At 40.6% G+C, this 26,511-nt stretch overlaps 1 protein-coding gene across 1 annotated transcript in view; it reads right to left on the bottom strand.

Annotated features, from left to right (window-relative positions):
- The window catches only part of ATP2A3 (ATPase sarcoplasmic/endoplasmic reticulum Ca2+ transporting 3), a 231,029-nt gene that overhangs the window by 163,627 nt on the left and 40,891 nt on the right, over positions 1-26,511 (bottom strand). Inside the window, exon 2 of the mRNA XM_068268507.1 lies at positions 2,468-2,485. Coding sequence (XP_068124608.1) covers positions 2,468-2,485 — 18 coding nt within the window. The remainder of the gene's footprint in view (positions 1-2,467; positions 2,486-26,511) is intronic.

Raw genomic sequence — 26,511 nt, 5'->3', positions numbered from 1 at the left:
TTTGTACGATGTACAGCGCTACGGAAGAAGTTTGCTCTATATAAATAAAAAAATAAGATAATTATGTATGGTACTTCCCTTATGTATGGTATTCACTATTTTAGGCTGTAGTCAACTATGGCATTGCCTACTATTCCAGTGCAAATTACTGGAATAGGAGCAAATGGCAAGGACACCTATCTGATTAAGGGCTCAAACCCACTAGCAGCCTTTTCTAAGCACTAGTGATTTGAAAAAGCTCTTGCTAATGCAATGCTATGAGGGATTTTTATAAAAGTCACATCGCTCATGTAGGATCACACCCATAGCATTGCATTAGCAAGAGCTTTTCTAATCACAAAGCACTCATAAAAGCGCTCCTAGTGGGTTCCAGGCTTTAGAGATGCTGTCACTTACAGAAATGCTCACATGAAAGAATTGGATGTAAAAAAATATCTAGCACTAAATCATGGTATGGGATTGTCTGCTTCTGACAGGACCTAGTAACATTCCCCCTTGTCTATCACATAGGGTTTGATAAATGGGACATGAAAGTGCTCAAACTTATCAGAACCAAAAGAAGTTCCCTTTAGGCTGCATTTCCACTTGTGCGGTGCGAATCGCCGCGGTAAAAATGTGCATGCGGATGCGAATTTCGCATACGGGTCTATGCGAATTCGCATGTGAATTCGCATGGATGACGATGTATGCGAATTTAACCACGGCAGTGTGGATGTGCTTTTCCATGAAAATTCGCATACCCAAACCTCATGCGAATTTCCTATTAAATAAATTGTATGCGATTTGCATAGCGGTATGCGAATTCTGATGGCTCTGCCATGCAAATTTTTTCTGCACAGAAAAATGCAAAGGAATCCTGACAAGTGGAAACAGTCCCATTCACTTGTATTGCTATGAGAATTTGCATGCGAAAAACGCATGCGAATTTGCGATAGTGGAAATGAGCCCTTAGGCGAAATGGCAGGCACATTATTTTCTTTGATTAGAAAGAAAGGTAAGCAGAGCAAGCAAACAAGCATTTAGTGTCACCAACCATGGATTTCGCTAAGCTGTTGGCATCCAAATGTTAATTGATTGAGGTTTACATTGAATAGATAAAGATGTCAAGAGCTTTTGTTTTTAGCTCTGATGAACCATCTAGTTACTTGAAGAAAAATCCACGTTATAACAGCTGAGCTCTATACCAACATTGCAACTTGTGGCTGATACAAAGTGCTTGTTTAATAAGCTTATATTATCCTTACGGCTATCACAGAAGGTAAATGCAATTGGCATTAAAGGAGGACTCCAGGATGTGTTAAATACATGTCCTATTACAATCCACTTTTGCAATAAATCATTGAATATGGTTTTTCTCCTGCTTATAATATGCTTTGAAAGATTGCTATAAACTGCATTTCTGCTATTGAAAGCGCTATCACGGATTGAATCTATGGAGTTTCAGAATGAGTTTTTACACCTTCTGCTGTATTAAATGATAAACAGCTGCACTAATGCATACATTACTCTGTTGTCCTTGAAGCTTCTATATTAGGCTTTAGCTTTTTTTTTTTTTAGACATTTGATGGATGTCGCACATGGGTACCGAATCCCTTTGGGTGACATTGCTGGACCAGGCTGCACAACGGCGAGTCAGCTGTGTAGCCGACGACTACCTGCGTTTCTATGCAGGGAGGCAGAGGGCTGAAGGAGCTGCACATGACTGATGTCAAGTGGCAGACAGGGGGTGGCATAGACAATGGGATCGCCCATCGCAGGGGGATATTTAGATCCACTGGGAGGATCGCTTGCAAGTTGGAGTCACGAGCCACTGTACACACTCCTGATTATCAACTGCGGCAGTTGATATCGGCTGCCTCAGCCGACTTTAGTCATGTTTATGTATGAGCACTGGCATTTTCTGTAGCACTTTACAGACTACAACAAACCATTCATGCTACCTACTCTCCCTCAGAGTGGGTTAGGATCTGCTCCCGAGCATTAGGTCGAAGGTCTCTACCTCAGCCCAAATTCAGTTATACGGGGTGGAGTGAAGTAGTAAACTCACCAGCATATTTTTTTGGATATGGGTGAAAACCAACAAGAGCACAGAAGGGATGCAAACTCCATGCAGAGAGTCTCCTGGCCAAGATAATAAGACCTTAGCACAAGGCAAGAGAACTATCTAATAACTTTTAAAGATTGGTAAACTGGCCACTGGCTAAAGAGGGTTTGTGCAGTTGACTACTTTTAAAAGGAAAAAATATATTTTGAATGGTGTGCATTACACATGATATTCCCACTGAAAGTCCAATATAATGACACTTCTCCGAGTTCTCCTTTAAAGCCATTACCCCTTATCGGTTGTTATAGTTTCTTTCCAAATCCTAAGCAACTCCATTCAACTGAAATCAAATAAGGTTGCGGATATTGAAAGATACATTAGAACTGCATTATCTAAATTGTGAAGACAGAATGGAAGGTTTACCTTCTTCAGCTGGTAATTCTGTTGATCATCCAATAATGCAATGTGATAACATGGAAGAGAAAAAAAGAAAAAAAAAAAGACAAAATTATTAGATGAATACAGAAACGGTTTTTGTTTCAGACTATTTTTTAGTCTACCTTAATTTTTTAGCACTTTTAATAAACCGTTCTTCAGACACTCGTCAACAGAATGTTCCACCAGAATGTTCACTGAAATTACCTGATACAACTCTGAACTTCATGCTGGTTCCTCATATTTCTTGTTTGAATGGCAAGTATGAAATAGCCACAATTTATTAAGAGTGAGTCATGAAATTCTGGTCCTTGCATCATACAACTGGGAAGGGTAGTAGCAGCCTAGGAGTTGCTAAATCATAGAAGGCAGCACATGGGAGCTCTAATAACCAGCCAAGGCTTGTTTCTATCCCAATTGTCGAAAGGGCCTTGATGTTTTGATGGGGGGGGGGGGGGGGGGTGTTTAAAAAGAATTACAGTATCATTTAGAACTTTTGTGCTTCACTAAAGCTTATCTTTTACCATTTTATCAATTTCTGGAAGGACAAATTGCTTTGCTGTGTATCTGGGCCACACTTCCTCATTAGCCACCACTGCCTACTGCAATAACGTTATAGGGTTCATGCTGCTAACAATCAACAAGCCTGTCATTTACACCAGCGCCTACAGAAAACATTCTTTGAGCCTAATGGTTTCCAACAGTACAAATCTCTAGAGGTGACGTGGAAGCTTTTCCACACAAAAGAATAATTTTTTCACCATTTTAAAGGCTATACGTGTAAACCTCATCAACAAGCAAGTATAGGGGAGAAAACTGAGGAAATTATCTAGAGTAGATTTTACAAAGATCTCATGCCAAGTACACACACACCATACAATTTTCTGTTAGATTTACATGCCAGATAGATTTATTTCCAACATGTTAGATTTACCTGCCAGATAGATTTTTATTTTTCCAACAGAAATTTGTATGGTCTGTACCTAGCATCAGACCATGCTCCCGTTTCTCTCTACAGTAATGAAATCCGAAGATAAGATTAGGAGGTTTTTTCAGGGTTAATTAAGAGATTTGATGCTAGATGTTAAGGTTATTAACGCCGATTTTCCTGTCATTTTTTTTCCTGCCATTTCTTTTCTGTCCTTTCATTTAAAGTGAATGGGGCTTTGCAATCACACTAAATTGCATAGCATGTAAATGATGAGGAAAGAGGATTGCAGAATGCAGAGATAAGAGTCCTTATTCACTTTAGAATGTCATGTGGTAGCAGGTATGAGATCACAAAGCATTGCAATCACATTACAGCGCGATCTCTGTCATACTTTACATAGTTGAACAAATCAGAGGGAAAAAAACAAAAAACCTACCAGCAATAAAGAAAATTTTCTTGAAGCCTCATTATCTACCCTGTGCAACCTATATTGCCTGTGTTTCAGGTATATCCTGATAACATCTGCAAGATCTCATACAGGAGTGACCACACTCTTCTGTTCAACTTACTCTCATGCAATGGATTATTGACAGCTTTCCTCAAAATTGTTAGTTCAATACTAAAAATAACCACTATTTGCTGCATTTTATTTCAACAATGAAGCGATTTGTCAGAAACAGGGAAGTGTGTCATGTAGAAAATCAGTAAAAGCAGTGCAAGTGTGAAAAGTACCTGGGCAAATCTCAATGAGATTTGAATCGCTTATACAGTTTCTGATTCTGTATGGACAACTCCAGACCCACAATTTTTTTTTTTTTTTTTTTTAAAGACACTACAATCATGTATTAAATAATAATTAAAAAGATAATTTAGTGCTTGTCGCTTATTAACAGTTCATCCATCACTAGGCGCACCCTGGTGTCATCAAGCTTCAATGAGACATCACCCCCACCAAAAACAAAGAGGCTTACCAGCCAATCAGTGCCCGCACTACAAGGCTGCAAACAGCAACTCGCACATCTGGTAGTCGTACTCCTTCTACGGATAATGGGTGCAGTTTCCAATCCTCAGAGGGATGTAATGGTATACAATCACCTGATAATAGCACTCAATCCACATGGATTCATAAATGAATGCTTGAGCTGTTTGAAGCCCTGTAGTGTGGGAACTGATTATATTATGCATATATATATATATATATGCATATATATATATATGCATATATATATATATATATATATATATATATATATATATATATATATATATATATATATATATATATATATATATATATATATATATATATATATATATATATATATATATATATATATATATATATATATATATATATATATATATATATATATATATATATATAGCAAAAGGTGGATCAGCGCAACACCAGGCCGCCTCCGAATGGCCTCCAATCAGAGATGCGCTGAGCCCCCCCAGGAACTACAAACGCACCTTATACACCAAAAGCATGGCTGTTAAGTGGGAGCAGCTGACCAAAAACGAATTAAATTAGTACATAGCAAGGAAATGAGCAGCGCTACTTAAAGAGACTCCGTAACAAAAATTTCATACGGTTTTCTTCCATCCTACAAGTTCCAAAATCTATTCTAATGTGTTTTGGCTTACTGCAGCACGTTCTACTATCACCATCTCTGTAATAAATCAACTTATCTCTCTCTTGTCAGACTTGTTGGCCTGTGTCTGGAAGGCTGCCAAGTTCTTCAGTGTTGTGGTTCTGTGATGCATCTCCCCCCTCGAGGCCCCTCTCTGCACACTGCCTGTGTGTTATTTAGATTAGTGCAGCTTCTCTCTGCTCTATTATCTTTTACAAGCTGGATAAATCTTCCTCTGAGCTGGCTGGGCTTTCACATACTGAGGAATTACATACAGGCACAGCTGTCTGCACTCTGCAGGAAGAAACAGCCTGACACTTCAGTGGAAGATAGCTGCAGGGGGAAAGAAACACACAAATGATCTCTTGAGATTCAAAAGGAAGGGTGTATACAGCCTGCTTGTGTATGGATGTATTTTGTATGTGTGGACATACTGTACATCAACCTACTTCCTGTTTTGGTGGCCATTTTGTTTGTTTATAAACAAACTTTTTAAAACTGTTTTTAACCACTTTTAATGCGGCGGGGAGCAGCGAAATTGTGACAGAGGGTAATAGGAGATGTCCCCTAACGCACTGGTATGTTTACTTTTGTGCGATTTTAACAATACAGATTCTCTTTAAAAACAGACTAGTGCCTAACTGCAAAAGAGTGCAAGCCCCACTTGTGGGGTCGAATACACACCGAGCAGTGGTAGACAGGACATGTGTATGCTCTGTGTGTATTCGACCCCACAAGTGGGGCATGCATATATATATATATATATATATATATATATATATATATATATATATATATATATATATATATATATATATATATATATATATATATATATATATATATATATATATATATATATATATATATATATATATATATATATACACACACATACATACATACATATACATACATACATAATTTATTTTTATTACAACATATTTCAATAAAAAGCCCTAAAATGCTGTCCCAGCCTTATGTCATTTCATTGGTGACAGCCTTGTAGGGGCATTTTAAATATGCTTTAATCTGGAGATCTATTATTCCTGTAATTTTCAATTCAAGTATTGTTAGGGTAGATCTTTGACCATACCAATGACTGGTGACATTCCCTATGGGGTAAGCTTTTTCTCTTTTTCTGCATAGTTATCCCAGCACACTCAGGTCCTAACTGTTTGAACAGGTTTGGTTCTCGCTCCTTGTTTCAGACTTTACATAACATACAAACAAGCAATACACATAAATGTGTGCTTTACTAATTAAAGTATACTATCTTATACAGTACATTAAAAACAGGAGGGTAAGCCAGGGTTTTATAACATTCATGGGATTTCCTATGAAATGCAACTCAAAACTTTGCCAGACTACGTTCATATGTGACTACCATGTAACAACTTCATAAATCAGGTGCCTACTTTTTAAGTACAGTAATGTGCGAAACTCAGAACTGCCAATATATCTCTTCAAAGAGATCTGCTACTGGAAAGGCCATACAGGTCTCAGTGAAAGCATGTGGACAGTCTGCATTGTGTTTATTAAACACACAACAACACACTTTTAATGGACCCATAGGACATCTGGGGACTTGGGAATCAAATTGGTATTCTTAAACAGCTGAGAAAGAAAAGGTTTTATGTTTTTTTTATTTTTATTATTTTACACAATAGTTTGCATATACTGTAAGCATGAACTTAGATTGGGAAGTTTACATGTTATCCACAGTGTCACCATTTAGAAAAACAAATTTATGATTTTACATTTCTTTCTGGCACAAAATTTAAAGCAAAGCCAATTGAGCTGCATGTCATATGAAAGCCCATAAAAACAACTTTAAAATTAGACCTATCACACTCATATTTTAAGGAGTAGAGCAAAAGAAAATGGTTTTATGTGATTTCAAGGAAAGTTTTAAAGTCTGTAACTCCACAACTACTGAACGTAACAAGTTAACATTTCTAAGATTTCAATTGTCCAACATACTAAAGGTGCGTACACACATGCGACTATAGTCGTTTGTAACGATCGTTCCCCGATCTTTATCAACGACGATCGTTACAAAAAACGAACCACCGACTATTAAGGCAAACGACGAACGAGCCAAATCGCTACAAAAGAAAGTTCTGTCTCGGCAGATTTTAACCAACGACGATCGTTTGCAAAAGTAGTACATTGTTGGAAACGATCGTTCGTACTAGGCTTGACATGCGCATTTCACAATTTCTCCGTGAAACTTCTCATTTTTATGCGCAGGCGCAATAGTTGCTTTACGTGATGTTTACGTGACCTTTTAAAACTAACTTTACTTAGGTCGTTCTTTCATCAATTAAAAGTTTGTTTGTCGTTCTCAACGAACGATAGTTGTCGCATGTGTGTACGTAGCATTAGAAACAAGAATCTCACCAAGATCTGAGAGGGTTAATCAGAAAAGGTGTGTTGAGGTGACATGGAATGATCCTGTACTTAAGACATTTCTTTTGAAAGGAGGTGGTAGCCTTAGTAACACCTTCAACAACAGCTCAGGTGATAAATATATACCATACTTCATCAAAAGCACAAAAAGATTGATGGTGAAGCGTGTCTATAATGAAGGTAAATAAACCTGTGTTGTACATAAATAGAACTGGTAAATGTAGGACTTCCAGAGAAAAGGATTTAATAATACTTTAGATTCCCAGCTAAGTTAACTGCCAGCATTTAATGATGCCAACCTGTCCAAAAAACCCTGATTAGAAGCACTACAAGGATAATATTGCTTGGGCAGCACGGTGGCACAGTGGTTAGCACTCTCGCCTTTTAAAAATGGGTCCCCGGTTCGAAATACCAGCCAGGGCACTATATGCACAGAGTTTGTATGCTCCCATAGTGTCTGCATCGGTTTCCTCTGGGTATTCTGTTTTCATCCCACACCCAAAAACATACAGAGAAGTTAATTGGCTTTCCCATAAATTAGCCCTAGACTACATACACTACACATTACACACAGACATATGACTTCGGTAGGGATTAGACTAAGCCCCTCTGAGCAGAGCCAGGATAAGGTCCTTTAGCACCCAAGGCTGAGACACCAAAGTGCCAACCCTCCCTTCCCAGCCGTCACACACTGATTGCTATTAGACTAAGAGGTGCCTCAGGTTCCCCAACTCCTTAAAGGTGAACTGAAGTAAGAGGTATACGGAGGCTGCCATATTTATTTCCTTTTAATCAATACCAGTTGCCTGGCAGCCCTGCTGGTCTATTTCTCTGCAGTAGTATCTGAATAACACCAGAAACAAGCATGCAGCTAGTCTTGTCAGATCTGACTTTAAAGTCTTAAACACCTGATCTGCTGCATGCTTGTTCAGGGACTATGGTTAATAGTATTAGAGGCAGAGGATCAGCAGGGCTGCCAGGTAACTGGTATTGCTTAAAAGGAAACAAACATGGCAGCCTCCATATACCTCTCTCTTCAGTTCCCCTTTAATCTCTAGTTGTCTGCCTTGCAGTCACTGCCATGTATCCCCTTTTATTTCTCTCTGCTTCAAACACAACAGGGAATGATAGCTGTTTAATTTGTGCGTCCCCTCTTACACTGCGCCCTGAGGCTGGAGCCTCTCTTGCCTCTGCCCGGCCCTGCCTCTGAGGGACAGTTGAGTGACAAGACAATATACGCTGTACAGCACTGTGGAAGATGTCAGCACTATATAAATACTAAATAATAATAAATAGTGCCTTTGCTGTTTCTGTAATGCTAGTGTAGAAATGTAGCAGACACAGTTTAGATGAAGGAATGGATAGCCTATTACTGTTGCTTGCTATTTATCATTTTCATCATCTGTGCTTTCAATTACACATCTTCAGGGAGAACCATAATGGGGAAAAAAAAAAGTTAAACCATAGCTATTAAAAACCATGATAAATTACTGTATATGCTAACTAAGCCCAATAAACACCACTCCCTCAATGTAAAGAATAATTCCACCAAAACTAAAGAGTCAGGTGGAAAGGGGCTGTGTTTGATCCCTTTTCCACCTTTAAATGCTGTGAGAAGTTTCCCGTTGCCCAACCAGCAAGTTTCCCGTACATTACTAGCTAGCCCACCAAAGCTGAAGAACATATGGAGCACTCACACAGGCCTGTAACAATTGAGCCAGGGGCGGAGGGTAAAGTAGAGGATACCAGAAGGCTGACATTCAACAGCCTGACCTTGCTGAACACCCAAACTGTATTAACCAATTTGGCCTTGAGCAGTCTAAACCTTACATTGTGCAAAACAAAACGAACCATAATACACAATCATACCAAAATAATGTTTGTGTAACTATCACAACTTTCCACTCCACTGACATGGCAGAAGCAAGCAGTTTGCTGAATATTATAAACTCCCCCCTTAGTAAAAAGAATTAGAAGTGGCTGGCCAGGCATCAAAAACTGTACCTTCTTGGTTCTCCTCTCCCTGCACGCTCAGTAGAAGAGTATATGCAGCTAAGCTGAGCCAAGCATGCAATACATTTAAAAAGGGATGCTGGCTAAAGTGTGTGCAGAACTAAAGCCTAGTACACACTTTCAACTATGATTGGTCAGTCACTGACCAACTTTACCACCTCCACATAGTATGAGGGTCAACAGATATTGAATACTATGAGCAGGTTGTGTAGGTAAACCCCCATACTAGAGGTGGGGGTGGTAAAATTGGGCAGTATTTGGCCAATCATAACTGAAAGTTTGTACCAGGCCTTAGGATAACTAATGCTCTGGGTGGTGGGCTTGCTCCAAATTAAGCAACCATCCAAAATGTCTTGTAGATGTCGCAGAGTTAGAGGGCTTTTGAAAATGCAGGTAATTAAACTTGGCACATTCCATCCACCAACAGTAAACTATTTAATGACAATTATGCTTCAAATACCTACATTTCATGAACTGTTGCAAACAATAGTAACCTCAATTCTAGACATTTTGCGATTTCTAATCCAGCTGCTTAAAATATAAGAAGAATATAAAAAAAATAGTCTCAGTAATTCACATTATTAAAGGGCTACTGTTGAACTATGGAAGGAGATTCCACGCTTAAATAAATCCAGATCCTGTCTGGGACCTTGTCAAACAACTTGTTCTACAGATAAGAGACACCTGCTAGATACTGAGGAGCAAGCAAGTCAGTCTGGCATGTTGATCTGAGGAAGAAGTTTGAAATAAAACAGAATTGTTCTGTTCATCTTTTAAAAAAGGGTAAATATCAATTGTCACTTTTAGTTCCCTTAAAGGAATACGATCGATGTATGCATTTATTTTTAAATGCTGTATGTTGTAGCACACATTAGGGCAAGTACTAGGAGCAATTTGATTTCTCACACAGCTGTTCCTCTCAGCTGTAAAATCCTCCCTCAGTTTTGGCGTCAGTGTTGGATACAAAATGTAATACTGAGCTCCCAGAGGGCTAGACCAGGTCTCTGCACAGGGGAGTTGCTATCAACTCCTCAGTTTATAGTTTAATTATCACCTTGCTGAAAGAATCTTATTGATATGGTGGTAAGGGGTTAAATATTCTAGCAATGTGTGTTTATTATCTTAGCTTCTCTTGACTGATAAAGATACTAATAATGCTAATTGTAGACAGTGGTCTGCCCCTCTCAGCAGCTTGTAAAGTGGATGCAGCCTGGAGTGAGTCACCTCAAGCAGGCAGCCAGTCTGAGTGTAAACACAGACTCGTGGTATAGCTAGTTATATTCCAGCAATATTACAGCTCATTTAGTTACCTGTTACCACCTCAGATCAGCCTATTTCTCCTCATGTCTGCTGCATGCTGTGAGTGACACAGTGAAATATATTTGTGAGCTGTGTGACAGAGTAACCAAGCAGCTCAGGGTGACCCAAACTACTATGAGCTGTGTGAGAAATGAATTTTTAAGCAGGGATAGCAAGAGAGAGAACTGGGTGAATAAATAAAGTGCCCCTAGCACTAGTGGTAATGTGTACACTAATATAGAGTATTAAAAAAAAAGTCGTTTCAATCGATAGTATTCCTTTAATCACAACAAGGGTAAAAAAAAAAAATTTCACTTAAGTTTACAAACCTCAGTTAAACTTCAGTCCACAAATTGCAATAAGGCCAAAGCAGACCAAAGTCAGCAGCAGATTATCAGACTGTAGCGCAGAAACTGCAATTTGAAGCAGTCTGTCAGTCAATAAGTTCAGATATACCGTATATACACTCGCATGCAAGCCAAATTTTTGACCCCAAAAAAGTGGCCCACAAGTGGGGGTCTCGGCTTGCATGCGAGTCAATCTGCCAGCCTGCCATGCTTGCGTCTGGTCTTACCTGTTTCTGTGCCCCCGAGTGACCGGACAAGCAGAGCGGGGATGATGGAGCGTTGCAGCCTGCCTTTGAATGGCACGATTCGGATGTCTGCCCTATAGGCACGCCGCAACGTCTATCAGTGGGCGGCGGTGCAGGAGATCATTACCGGTAGTTTAATTCAGGCCGGCGGAGGAGCACTCCTCTAATCAGGATAGCTGAGAGAGAGGGACGGAGCGCTCCTCCAATCAAGGCACAGGAGAGAGAGAGAGCGCTCTCTCAGCTCTGCCTCCTGCCTTTTGATTGGAGGAGCGCTCCTTCAGCTCTGCCCCGCTTCTTAATTGGAGGAGCGTTCTTTCCCTCTCTCTCAGCTTTCTTGATTGGAGGAGTGCTCCTCCGCCGGATTGAATTAAAGTACCGATAATGCTCTCCTGCACCGCCGCCCACTGATAGACATTATGTTCATCAGCCAATAAAGCGGATGCGGCTGGAGGAACAAATGCGGAGGGAGTCGAGGCAGCTGATCCTCTATAGGGCAGACATCCGAACCTCGTCATGCACAAGCTGGCTGCAATACGGAGATGCTCCATCACCCCTCCATCATCCGGTCACTCAGTCAAGAGGCGGGGGCAGAGCTGAAAGTGGACATGAACACTTGCACAGGACCGAAGGAAAACAGAAAGAAATGCACCCTAAGGTATTTACAGAGTTTAGCCTGTGTAATGTCCACTCATTAGTGTCTAACCACAAGTAGTAATTTGATCTCTCACCCGTGCCAGCTGACTGACATGGCAGATAAGCCTATTTAAAAAGGCACAGGATGTTAATGTCTTCTTCCATGAAAGCAGGAAGTAGAAACACTGCAGATTTATTGCAGGATTTGTATGAGCTGTAACAGACATTTTTTTCTTTAAAGTTTACCCTATTATGTTGTTGCATATCTTTTAGAGCTGAGGTGAAGTTCAGATCAGCTTGCTTCAGCTTCTGAATGGCTGGATTATTCATCCATCTAGCACAGTGAATGCCCATTGGCTGGGCAATGCATGTAGGCAGGATAACTGTACTGTGTGAGCACTCTGAGGCTCAGGCTGGCCTGTGTGCAATGTAATTTAATTTAATTGGCACTTACTTTAATTATTGAAACTTAGGAGCCACTGCATTTCCTACCCTCAGCTTATATGCGAGTCAATGATTTATTTCCTGATTTCAGAGGTAAAAGTGTGTGTGTGTGTGTGGGGGGGGGGGGGGGAGGGGGGGGTCGGCTTTTATGCGAGTATATACGGTAGTAACATAGAATGTTATATGTTAATGTATTTTACACTTGTAATTGAACAATGTATACTTTTTAATGATACAGTCATTAAAAAGTTCTATTTTACCTGAAGAATGGCGTTTCAGAAATCCAAACATGTTCAAGGATGCCTGTTTTTCATAGTTAAAGGGAAACTGAAATGAGCGTTATATGGAGGCTGCCATAGTTATTTCCTTTTAAACAATGCCCGTTGTCCGGCAGCCCTGCTGATCTATTTGGCTGCAGTACCGCAGGGCTGTGGAGTCGGAGTTGAGGAGTCTGAGTCGGGGCAATTTTGGGCACCTGGAGTCGGAGTTGGAGTAGTTTATTTCATAAACTAAGGAGTCGGGAGTCGGCTGATTTTTGTACAAAGTCCACATCCCTGTTAAGTATTAGACTAAGGGGTCGGAGCCATTTTGGGTACCCGGAGTCGGAGTTGGAGTCGTGATTTCATAAACTGAGGAGTCGGAGTTGGAGTCGGAAGATTTTTGTACCAACTCCACAGCCCTGTGCAGTAGTGTCTGAAAAACACCAGAAACAAGCATGCAGCTAATCTTGTCAGATCTAACAATGTCAGAAAAACCTGATCTGCTGCATGCTTATTTAGGGTCTATGGCTAAAAGTATTAGAGGCAGAGGATCAGCAGGCCAACCATGCAACTGGTATTGCTTAAAAAGATATAAGTATGGCAGCCTCCATATCCCCCTCGCATTAGTTGTCCTTGAGTTCAAACTGAAGTAGTAAAAGTAAAAAAAAAAAAAAAAGTCTACGTAGACCAGGCTTCCTCAACCAGGGTTCCCTGGAACCCCAGGGTTCCTTGAGTACTCTGCAGGGGTTCCTTGGCATTTTCCCCATCGTGGGGGAAGTAGAATAAAGCACATTATAATAGGAGGTACTGTAATAAGAAGCACTAAATTGAGGGCTCAGGAGACGGTATAATGAGTAGCAGTGTAATAGGGAGTAGTGAAAAACAGCCACACATACTTTTAAAAACAATGCCTCCTGCAAAATAAATGCAGGGGCTCCTTGAGATCCAAAAGTTATTTGCAGGGTTCCTCCAGGGTAGAAAGGTTGAGAAAGGCTGACGTAGACCATGCACATGGAAATTATACATTGTCAAACTAGCAAATTTACAACAGGAACCAAGACAACAACTGTGGTAGGAAACGAAGGACGCCCGTAACAGAAAGAGTACAAATTAGCAAGAAAAAGGAAGTGCTTATTGCACACCAGTGACTATTTCAGCACTAGACTTTTGAATACATAAAGTGAAGCCACGATAAAATGCATGAGCATAAAAAGAAAGACTAGAGGAAGTTACTAAGCACTGGACCACAGAAGATAACATGAGAAAGTGCAAACTAATGGAAAGTAATTATTACTGCACACTCAAGTGCTGTCCCTTTCTACAAGACTCACACAACTGGACTTCTGAAAAACACCTGGTCACACAAAGTCCGAGCATGCTTTCTTTTGTTATTATCCAATTCTAAAACACCATTATATTGGTTACATCTCAATTATTGTGACCCATACAATGGTTTAACAGTTTGGGGAGGAGATATATGCATGGCTAAGCTGGCACCAGTTAAAAAGGGCCTCAAGTATAAAAATAAAATCTACCTTGCCAGCATGAGCATCAGGAGTTATAATATAGTAGCCTAAATATGGTCATCCATGGGCGGGAGGTTTCTTAGGTCAGCCCAGTAGGTGATATAGCAAGAGAAAATGCGCAATGCCTCCATCTGCACCTTACCTCTGACTACTTTGTTCAAAGAAAGAGTGTAGTGCCGACCCCAGTATAGCATTTACAGCTCCAGTTACAGTATTGGACCTTACAAATCTTTCAGCAATTTCCTGTTACTGAATATATGGAGATCAGAAGCGGCTATATAAAATGAGGGCAATAGTCATAGTAAGCGTCATTGTGCCTCTTTTCGAATTTAGAATTAAAAGTGAAGGTCCAATTTAAAGTTACATTTCCTTAAAAATGCAGTTTTGTAATTGTAAGCATTTACAACATAAAAAGCTCTTGCATCCAGTTCCTGATTTTACAGCTGTCATGTCCTGTATGATTACATTCTAAACTCCAATTATAGGCACATATGGAAGAAAGAGGAGTACACTGCCTCTTTGGGTCTTTACAGTAACACATACACTTAATGGGGACTGGCAGGGGTAACTAAACTGGGGAAACAGCATAATTCAGCAGTCCGTTATAGAAATGACAGCATATTAATCTGCAAATGTACTAACCGCATTTTCACCGATTAAAGTACAAGTATGCAGCAAGTACTTATCTTCTGCAGACCAGTATTGCAAGACGTTGCAGATTTGTATGGTAATTCTAAAATGTTAACTTTTCCAATGGATTTTCCTAATGCAAGGAACAAGATAGGATTATTTCTTTCAATAAGAATGCAAGTCTTGAAAAAGGTTTACCTAACGACCTCAAGGCATTAAGGGGGTACACTTCATTTTGAGGATTACGTCCTCACAAGCTTCTTGCCACCTCCCAGTCACGCTGGCAGCAATGCAATGAGCTTGCTTCCCCTCTCCAGTGCCAGTCATGTATGCTGAACAGGTTCCGTAAGTATGCTGTCATTAAACAAACTTAAGGAAATGTTTATCTTTTACCAACTGTATTGACAAAACAATAAGCTGTAGAAAGGATTATCTGAAATCTTCAATGCTTCTACTATATTGCAGCTTCCTTTTGAAAACTTGCCCTCGCTGAAACCTCATATAAACGTGTCAGGTTGCAGGAAGTTTAGGCAACCCCTGTGTAATTCTAGCCACACTATTTTTTTTTTATTTTGGATGGAGGAAGTTTAGAAACATCAAGTTTTTAATTGATGTCTTTTCTTATTGTGGAAATGTAAGTTTCTATCCCCAAGGGCCTGGTCAGGGGGAAATGAAGGACAAAAAGTCGTTTTGTGAAGGTCTGTGTATCCATTGAACAGTGGCTCTCAAGAAGTGCGCCACAGCACTCTGGTACTGCTGCAACAGCATTCTACAGCAACCACAACGCTCTCTCCCGCACAGAATAGCATTCCAGGTGGCCATCCTTGTGTCCACATTCCCTGAGTGGAGCACCACCATGGGAGGACAACACTATAAAGTGTAGGGGGAAGGGGCACTGTTGGAGAAGTGGCATATATTACAAAAGATGGGACACTGAAAGTTACTGGGAAAGGGGATGCCTTAAAGTGAACCTTAAGCCAGAAAAAAAAAATGATTTTTACTCACCTGGGGCTTCTACCAGCCCCCTGCAGCAGTCCTGTGCCCTCGCAGTCACTCACTAATCCTCTGGTCCCCCGCTGCCAGCTAGCTTCGTTTTTGCCGACAGGCCCGTCAGGACTGGCCACGCGTAGCTTTTTCCGCATTCCCTACTGTAATTAGCGCTATTGCAGGCCGCAACGCGTACAAAAATACGTGTTGCCGCATATCTTTGCGCATATCTTTGCGTGCGTAATGCGGCAACGCGTATTTTGTATGCGTTGCGGCCCGCAATAGCGCTAATTACTGTCGTGAATGCGGAAAAAGCTGCGCGTGGCCAGTCCTGATAGGCCTGTCGGCAAAAACGAAACTAGCTGGCAGCGGGGGACCAGAGGATTAGTGAGTGGCTGCGAGGGCACAGGACTGTTGCAGGGGGCTGGTAAAAGCCCCAGGTGAGTAAAACTAAATTTTTTTTCTGGCTTAAGTGTCTCTTTATGAATATTAACAAGATGTCTAATGTGACATGAACCGAGAAGTTTGAGAACCACTGTACTAGAAAGGGGGAAGGGGGATATGAATTCAAGTTTGTGGGCCGATTATGACTGGGTGTAGCACAAACTAAATTATAGTCTTCTGCTGATAATACACTGCACAGCTGTGTGCCAACAACACTGGTGTTTAAAAGCACATTCCTGGCACTGTCAGTACGAGGACAACACTCACGTACAGTTTAGTGATAACACCATGATGAAAACATCTCTATTCAGTTCCCACCTTACTGGTATGGTGTAGCAATACTCAAAAAAAAGTGTGATGGTGCAAACAAATGTTTCACCTCACAAGGTGTAGAAAATCACCACTAACAAAAAAATAAAACTATCAAGACACCCACTCTGCAGATAACCAAATGTAACAAGTATTCTTCTGAAAAAGTGCTTAGCACACCGGGGGTAAAGGGGGAGGGGGGTGACCAGTTAAATAGCAGGTGCTGCTTGGTGATTAAGCATTTGCGTTTCCTTGTGTTTGCATTCTCATATACACCAAGGTATAAGCAGAAGACAAACTATAATAAGTTAAGTGTCGGAGTACAGGAAAACTATACATACTGCAGCCAACAGATAACCCCCAATTAGCCTAACTATACATACTTTAAAGTATGGTGGCTACAGTGGACCTATGACTATGGCAGGTATGAGATTCGAGCTCCTCTGAGGGGCAGTTAGAGATTATAATAACTCTGTAAAAGTGCCTATTAAGATATAAATACTAAATAATAATAATAATAATAATAATAATAATAATAATAATAATAATCTGTGACACAGGATTGCTTCAAAGACCTACACAAATAATAATGCAGTATCCAATATATAAAATCCTCCTTTTACTGAACAGTATATGTCCTGCTTTTCACAACCCTGGCAAAAATCTTATTAGCCATTTCCTTTGGACTCCTTTGCTCTGCTTTAGGTTTTTAAAAAAAACTCAAGACAGAAAAGAGGAAGGGGAAAACAACAAGAGTTTCATCAGCAGCCAGGGCTTTCCTTACATGGCAGACAAAGGGATTCCCCAGGCTGCAGTCAGGAGTTTCCATCTGCACAGCCTGCCCAGCCACATTCCAAGGCAGCCAGAAAGAGTATACTACAACACGCTCACTCAGAGCAGCAACAGCACTCTCTCACATAGGCTCTGTCACAGACATAAGCTGCCCTACTTGCTGGCAGCGCCTGCAGGAAACATTCTCATCTGGCCCGCTTCCCCTTTTTCCCTTGGAAAGTCAGATTTCTGACAGCGTGAGTGTTTATTCATCTTTTCAACAATTGGCTTGGCAGTAAGCAGTGGAAAAATGCAAAGCCTTCTCAAGCTTATTGCGGCATCAAATGAACTATCCTTCACTGAATGAGGGGGGGGGGGGGGGGGAAGAAATCGACTGAAGGAGTGCTTTGTTTTCCCTTGAAAGATCCAAGTGGAAAAAGATTTCTACTAAATCCCGTGCGGAGTAACAGTATGCTATAAGATATTAAATACCCCCTAACAAGATTACAGAAAATACACTAACAGCATGTTATATATGCACTGATCAGGAGAAAAAGGTCTGGAAACATGGTTAAAACATTAGCAGGCTTTGACTAGTCCACATTTTTTATCAAGTTCTTCCTCTGCTCATTTGAAAAACAATTGCCAGTGCCATTTTTTCAATATGCAAAATGCTTAATACAGCTATGCTATACTGAGATACATTTCTTTCCTACGCTCATGCCATGCTGACCTATTAATGTGCTTCAGACCAGTGTCACGCGGGTTCTCACTCAAATGCTTTCTGCTAGCGAGCAGAACAGCATTTGACAGCCTTCTGTGGCGCTTTCTGTCATCCGGCAAATGTGTCATAGTTTGACTACCACAGGGGGACATGGAAGCCGTTTTTTAGGATAAAACGAGATGGTATAGAGTGTAGCATTTGAGCCAACAACGGTAACTTATGGCACAGTGCGCTGTCCATTCATTTGAATGGACAGCGCTTGAGTGATGAGCGATGCGGCCACTGTTTAATGCAGTTTCAGCGCCTGTGTGAACCGGCCGTTATGGAGAATATTGAGGCCCATATTAAAACGTAAATTGCACTTTAATTTAAAAGCAAACCGGATCTGAAAATGAAAAGTTAAAACATACGTCATACTTACCTCCTGTGTAGTCTACTCATCAATCTCTTTCTCCTGTCTTGTGTTCTGTTTGTCCACTGCAGAGCCCTTAAAGGGGCACTATTGCTAATTTCATCTATTTTGGCCCCCTTAACATACATATGCCTTATTGGAGTTATGCTATTTCTCAGTATATAGTCCTATCACAAAAGGGGTCCTTAGCAGCCGGGCAGCGTATCATCACACAGCCGTACAGGTACATCCTGCGCTGTACGGAGGAGGCTGCGTGTTGCACTTTACGGTGGCTGCTGTGGGCTCAGTAACTGCAACATGGAAAAGAATAAATGAGCTGGCCAGAGGGGTTGAAAATAACGGCAGCTCAAGGACCAGTAGCAGATGCCTCCCTACTACAGAATGGTTTATGCTGAACTGGCGTCGGAAAGGTTTTACTACTGACGTGACTGCCTGTAAATGTTTATTACAAGTGTAAAATTACATTTTGATAGGACTATATACTGAGAAATAGCATAACTCCAATAAGGCATATGTATGTTAAGGGGGCCAAAATAGATGAAATTAGCAATAGCGCCCCTTTACCATTACACCATCCAGCCACCTAATTTGTAGTCACCAACCCCAAACTTAACATATCAAATTGATTTTATAAGAAAATGGAGTGCATCAAGTTGCAACCCAAATTTTCATAAACCTGCATCAACGCAGATTTGCATCTCATTGACCATTCCTTCTAGTGACACAACTACATATAAGGCTTTATTCTTACAGCAGATGTTATCTACCATATATAAAAGATTCCTGTGTAAGCATTTTCTGGGACCTGAGGACTGAGTTTACTATATAAAAGAGGTTTAGTATATCAGAGTTTACTATAACAAGACTTTACTGTAATTTAAGTAGCAGCATTAATCTTGGGTAGGAGTCTACCAGCATGGCACAGATTGTGAGGGCATCTCTTGTGCACAGCCTCAGGTCATCCCAGATTTTCTATTGGAATTAGGTCTGGGTTCTGCCTGAGCCATTCTAAAAAACTCTTATTTTCTTCTGATGAAGCCATTCTTTAGTTGTTTTGAAGGTAAATTAAAATTATTCTTCAGTTTTTTAGCAGACGCCTGAGGCCAGTTTCAGACTATAGATTGGTGGTATCATGCGCACTGCCAAAAACAGGCCTTCAGGGATTACCGCGATAATATGCGGTAATCCCCTTCTGGCTGACAGCCAAACAGGAAGTGACGCTTGCTTGCAATCACTTCCTGTTTTGGAAATACTCAAGGGCATGGAAGTGTATTGTAAAAATACACTTCCTCGCATATGAGCTGCAATTCCACCGCCTACATTTTTGCCTTGAGTCACCATAGACTTGAACGACTTCGGGTCCGCCGCACATCGTCACATAACCGCACAGTGACGTGGATCTATCCTTGCGCCAGGGATGCAGTGAAAAACGTCACTTCCGTTGTATCGCACCGCGTCGGTATGAATGGCCCCATAGACTTTCATTGGGCTGCAGTAAAAATACCTGCACCACACCACCCCAGTGTGAAACCACCCTAAAAGGTCTTGGGACAAAAGATAGTAGTATTTGGAACTGTTCATAATTCCCTCCACCCCGATTGAAGCCCCAGTTCCAGCTGAAAAAAAAGCAACCCACAGCAGAATTTTGCCACCACAATACTTCACTTTTGGGTTTGTCATTATGTTGGTGAGTCAAAGTGATGTTTGAGTCAATTGTTCGATTTATAAATTATGGACAAATTAAGTTCAACAACCTTGATCTTAGACAAGAATACATTTTTCCCATGTGCGTTTGCGAGACTTTGCCAAAGGTTCATGCAACTCTTTCACTATTTCTGTGGCAAATGCTGTGCCAGCTCTGGGCAGTACATGCAAAATAAACTAATTATTTGGGAGAGGCAAGACCAGAGGGATGAGTGAAGTGTAAGTTATACTTTCCCCTATCCTTTAGCAGCTCAAAAAGAAGGCTAGGGAAAGGGTTGGAACAAAATGTATAATTCACGGTAAACACAGATATGTCCATATTACATCAGCCACCTGTGTTTGTTTTAAAGTGGTAGCCTCTGAGTATGCATCTTTCGTTGCATGCTATGCTTCTTATAACCAAGTATGTGAAGGTTAGGTTTAAACAACCTAAAGAGTCTTGGAAATATTTGTGAATGCTATTAACAAACAAGACAGAAACTATCGTGTAAAGCAGTGGTCTTCAAACTAAGGCCCGTGGGCCGAATGTGGCCCCGAGGCTTTTTTCACTGGCCCCCCACACACAAAATGTATTACTTACAGATGCGGTCAGCTACATATTTAAAATATTGGTGGTCCGCATATAGAATAGCAGTGCTGGCACCACCCATCCACATAGAAGCCAGAAAGCAGTAATTCGCTGGTTTCCAATCAAATTCCACATCAGGTAACACTGCTGTCCAATTGGACTGCAGGTTGTCACCTGAGTATGCATCACTGTCTGGCCCGCAAAGACTTCTACATCATTTTATGTATACTCCGACCCCCCCAACAGTCTGAAGTATGTTGACCCGGCCCTCGACCCAAAACATTTGGGGGCCTCTGGTGTCAAGGATACGTTTACCAACAATGAAAAAGCAGTCTCAGCCTGAAATTCTCCATCTACAATCCTATTTCTAATGACCACTCACTGGACTTACTCGGAAATCACGTCTGTTTACTTCTACGTGAGCCTTGGGTACAGTTTATTTTACAAATTCTGGGAAACTCCCACAGCAAGATGTAGAAGGATCTTACGTGCCAGCACTGTGCACATTTAGGCCCATTAAGCAGTTTACATATTTGTTAGGCTGTATTGCCTTCAGTTGGATACTCTGCTATTCCCAATCCACTACTCCCACTTGCAGTGCATGCACACGGTTCTATTTATAAAACATTTTCCTGTACCGGATGAGGCTGTGACATTAATAACTAAGTGGAATTAGTGCTGTTTTAAGCTCATTTTCCTTTCAGTGTTATGGTCAAGTGAGGTTGTCCACACCTACCACCTTTTTAGATTTTAATATTTAAGAAAATTGTAAATATGTACACACTCCTATCTATTTGGAGGGTGCAGCAAAGAATCAGCTCTTTAAACGTAATCACATTTTATTGCTTTGAAGCCTGAATTGACACAAACCTGTATATGACATACTTCTGCTGTTAAATGACCGGGCTGGAACTACAATACAGGCAAAGAGAGCAATTGCCCCAGAGTTTGTTAGGGCTACTCAAGTGGCATCCTGGTACTGAGTTGTGACGTTTGGTGGTAGAGGGAGAGGGCACTAGGCAGCAGCCAGCAGGCAGTGAAATATCGTTTATAAATACATTACCTGGATTTCACCGCAGCCTCCACTCAGACCTGCCTCCTGTCCTGATCCAGCGCAAGTAATCCATTACCATGGTTTCCTTCTTCCCTGCATGGTCACGGCTGCAGCAGCACCCTCCCCAATATGACGCAGGCATGATACATCATGACAGTGCGTGCATGTCTGCAAGGAAGGAAGAGGGTGTGTGCTGTCGCCTGGGGTGGAAGGCAGGAACCTGGGGCTGCGGGGGACTCCAGGCTCCTTTTGCCCCGTGACTCCATTGTAGCTAGAACTGGGGTCCTGCCAATTACATAGCTGTGGAAGGCAGGACAATCTTTTTACCAAGTCTGTATGGATTTATCAGTATAATTCACACACAGACACGGGTCAAAACCGTGGTAAAGAGGTCCTTTAAACAACTTTACAAAATCAAAAGTTAATAAAATTACAGCAACATGGAGGATACTTGTAACCAGGGCTGTGGAGTCGGTCCAAAAATCCACCGACTCCGACTCCTCAGTTTAGGATTCCACCGACTCCGACTCCTCTAATTTGCATATTACAATTTTGTTGATTAAAAGTATGTAACATGAAATTCGTCTCTTAACTGCCAACGCTTAGGAATTTTACAAGACAACTGAAGTGAGAAGGATATGTAGACTACTATATTTATTCCCTTTAGACTAAAACTAGTCCTTGGTAAGAGTACTTGTAAAAGGTACAAACCGGAACAAAGAACATCTATCAGGCCCTAGGCAATGTAAGTGTGGGTACATGTAAGAGTGATGTGCAGGTACTCTGCAGGGGAATGAGGAGATTGTAAACAGACAACACCTCTGTGTTCAATGTGCACAGCATTCTCAGTGGATCCCCTGCAGCTCTGTGGAGAGTGCATATGTAGAGTATAGTACTACTGTGCAGTGATCTCCCCAGGCTCTTTTAGCCGGGTGCTCCACCCGGCTAGATTTGGTGACCACCCGGCTGTCATCGGCTCACCTCCTCACCTCCTCCTATGCTGTAAGCAGAGTTGCCCTGCATTTTCATCTCAACCCACCCGTCTACTTTTTCATGCCACCCGGCTACTATTTCATGCCACCCGGCTGGAAAAAAATTCTGGGGAGAACACTGCTGTGTAACAAAGTAAACCTGAGACTGATGAAATTAAAGTTTTATACATACCTGGGGCTTCCTCCAAGGCTCCAGCCGCCTTCAGGATAATCAGTCCATCGTTGTCCTCCTCCACCACCTGCATCTTCTGCTATGAGTCCAGGTACTTGAGCCAGTCAGGCGTAGTGCGCATGCACACACTCCGCCGCCAGGAGCATACTACACCTGTGCAGCACTATTGCGCAGGTGCAGAATGTTCCTGGCTGTGGGAGCGGCATGCGGCCGGACAGCGCTGACTGGCTAAATTACCAGGACTCATAGCAGAAGATCCGGGTGGTGGAGGACAGTGAGGGACTGATTAGCCTGAAGGGGGCTGGAGGAAGCCCCAGGTATGTAAAAAACTTTTTTTCATCCGTCTCCGTTACCCTTTAATTTGTAGTCACCAAACCAAATTTTAATAACAGATCAAATTATTTGATTTCATGAGCAAAGAGAGTGCATACATTTGCATAAATCAGCATCAATGCAGAATTATTTCCATCTCGTTGACCATCTCTATTAGTGACACGGCTACACATCAGGCTTTATTCTTACAGCATAGATGTTATTTAGTATATATAAGAGATTCCTGTGTACACATCATATATACAGTCACAATCAGATATGTATATCTGACCTTAAAAATCGGGGACTGCTTTATTGAAGCAGCACAAGTAACTCATTTTGATTGGTTTATTTCATTTTTGTGGACTAAGCACAGCTATTACTGTATATATACTGTATATATACATTATATTTAATTACTATTATCTGAGAAATAGAACATTTTATCATATTTTCTATTTTAATTACAGTTACAAATTCATTAGGAGTCGGAGCATTTTTTCCCGACTCCGACTCCAGGCACCCAAAATTGCCCGACTCCACGACTCCGACTCCACGACTCCGACTCCACAGCCCTGCTTGTAACGTGCACTTCACAACTTCAGTGTTCTGGAGAAAATGATCAGCCCACCCGTCAAAGTTGATAAGTTGCAGGAATTGGCAAACCTTATTTCAACTTAATAATTATGTATGTAAAAACACTAAAAAATTCCACAGGATTAATAACCAATACTGATCTGGAAGTGCCCAGGTTGACTGCCAATGATTGGATCAGTTTAGGTGTGAAAAGGACTAACTAGCTTTTAGTTTGTACAGCTAATCATTCCTGTAGCAAAATAGGAAGGTTTCTAGACTATTCCTGGTCTCCTAGGTGAATCCTTGAGTTTTTTTCAGCATCAGAAAAACACACAGCAATGCAAGTGCATGGGCTAGTTTCAATCTACAGTAGAATCCCTTTATTCCTCATAGGTACCGGACAAAGTAGTTTACCACTTCAGAAATGGTCATACTCGAGCACAAAGTATACATAGTACTGTATCTTTTTTTTTTTTTTTTTTTTACTTAACATGTCAACTTTATTGGGATAGTGCAAAAAAGAGTTACAAGGGCATTAACTGCATGCAGGCAGTTAAAGAGAACAGGAAAATACAGTTTTAAAAAGAGAATACCAGAATACTAAACGTTACTTGAACAAGTTACAAAGTCCTGCTTTAGTAGTATAGACAGTAAAAAAAAATATATATATATATATAATATATAATATATATATATATATATATATATATATATATATATATATATATATATATATATATATATATATATATATATATATATATATATATATATATATATATATATATATATATATATATATATATATATATATATATATATATATATATATATATATATATATATATATATATATATATATATATATATATATATATATATATATATATATATATATATATTGCACCTCAGGGGGAGAACATACCCAAATGTGGCATGTTAGAAGAACATACAAGTGGGAACAAGAACCCTGTTAACATAACAGCCAAGCCCCTATCCCCACCAGACAGCCATCACAGTATCCCCCTTAAAAGGACAATCAAAAAATGTAATTAAAAAAAAAAAAAAAAAAAAGGGAGGAGGCCAGACAGAAGGTCAACGGCATTGGAACAACAAACGGCTATTAAACCCTAGAGCGAGTATATCGTGATGTAGTCCAAATATCCCAGATGGAGTGGTATTTGCGTTCAGCACCCCTTCGGCAATATATAGCTTTATGAAATGGGAGGATTTTATTGATTGTTCTGATCCAGTCATCTACCACTGGTACTTGAGGTTGTATCCAATATTAAGTAAGGACCTTTCGGGCTATGTGAAGTGTATTCAGTAGGAAAAGTTTAGTGTACATATTATGGGTTCCATGAGGTAACATAAGTAGACACATTTTGGGGTCATGAGCTACAGAGCAACCCATCTTATCGTTTAAGAACTTCACATCCTGTTGCCAGCAGATGTTCACTTCAGGGCAAGATCATATCATGTGATAAAAAGTACAGCTAGCAGCCAAGTTTCATTTACCGAACGCTGAGATTTTATTATACGCAACTTTCTCATGCTCTTAGAACCCAATTAATGTAATACCACCATCCCTCTCCGACTCCGGTATTCTAAACATTGTAACTGGTTCTTCCTCCAGTCAGCTAAATTCAGCCTTCTTCACCGCAATCATATTGACTGGTGCCACTCGTAGAGCCTATAGCAGGAAAACTCAGTGGGTGCAAAATCTTGGCGAGATCTCTGGTAAAGATTGGGGGGAGGCTCTCAAAAATTCAGCTACGGTTTCCCCCCACGTGCCGGATACACTACTTAGTCTCTATGTGCTGCACAGAGCCTACCTTACTCCAGTAAGGCTATCTAAATTTTGCTCTGGTTATTCGCCTCTGTCCTGAACGTGTGCTCGAGAGCACATCTTTGGCATTGAAAAAGCTTGTGTGAAACGGTTTTATGGCTGATTCACACGACAAGAGCTTTTTAACCGCTAGAGATTTTAAAAGCTCTTGCTAATGCAATGCTGGGGGGAATTTTATTGTGAACACACACACACACATAGCATCACATTAGCTAGAGCTTTTAAAATCACAAAGCGCTTAGAAAAGCAATTGTAGTGTGAATTAGCCCTTAGGGCTGGTTCACACAGGCTTCTGGTGGCATGTTGGTCAAGTGCTTTTATGCAACCATGCAGAAAAGTAAATACAGGGGGTGCAAAAGCCTCAAGAATAGAAAGGCTAGATTGGACGCTGCTAAAGAACATCTAAAGGCTGGAACCCACGAGAGCGATTTTCTGAACGTTTAGGGAGTGATTCAAACCACTAGCGATTTCCCTCAACGCTCAGCTAATGTTAATGGATGAGCCAAATTCCACTGGAGCAATTGCGATTACCAAATCGCAAAACTCAGGACATGCAGCATTTTTGAGTGTTCGTGATTAGCGTTTCTGCAATGTATATATATATATATATATATATATATATATATATATATATATATATATATATATATATATATATATATATATATATATATATATATATATATATATATATATATATATATATATATATATATATATATATATATACACATATACACACACGCTGGCATAATCGCTCATCAAAACCTACACAGAGCGATTT

This window comes from Hyperolius riggenbachi, chromosome 2 (assembly GCF_040937935.1).
Source record: "Hyperolius riggenbachi isolate aHypRig1 chromosome 2, aHypRig1.pri, whole genome shotgun sequence".
NCBI classification, from domain to species: Eukaryota; Metazoa; Chordata; class Amphibia; order Anura; family Hyperoliidae; genus Hyperolius; species Hyperolius riggenbachi.
This window is presented reverse-complemented; position numbering and strand designations above follow the sequence as displayed.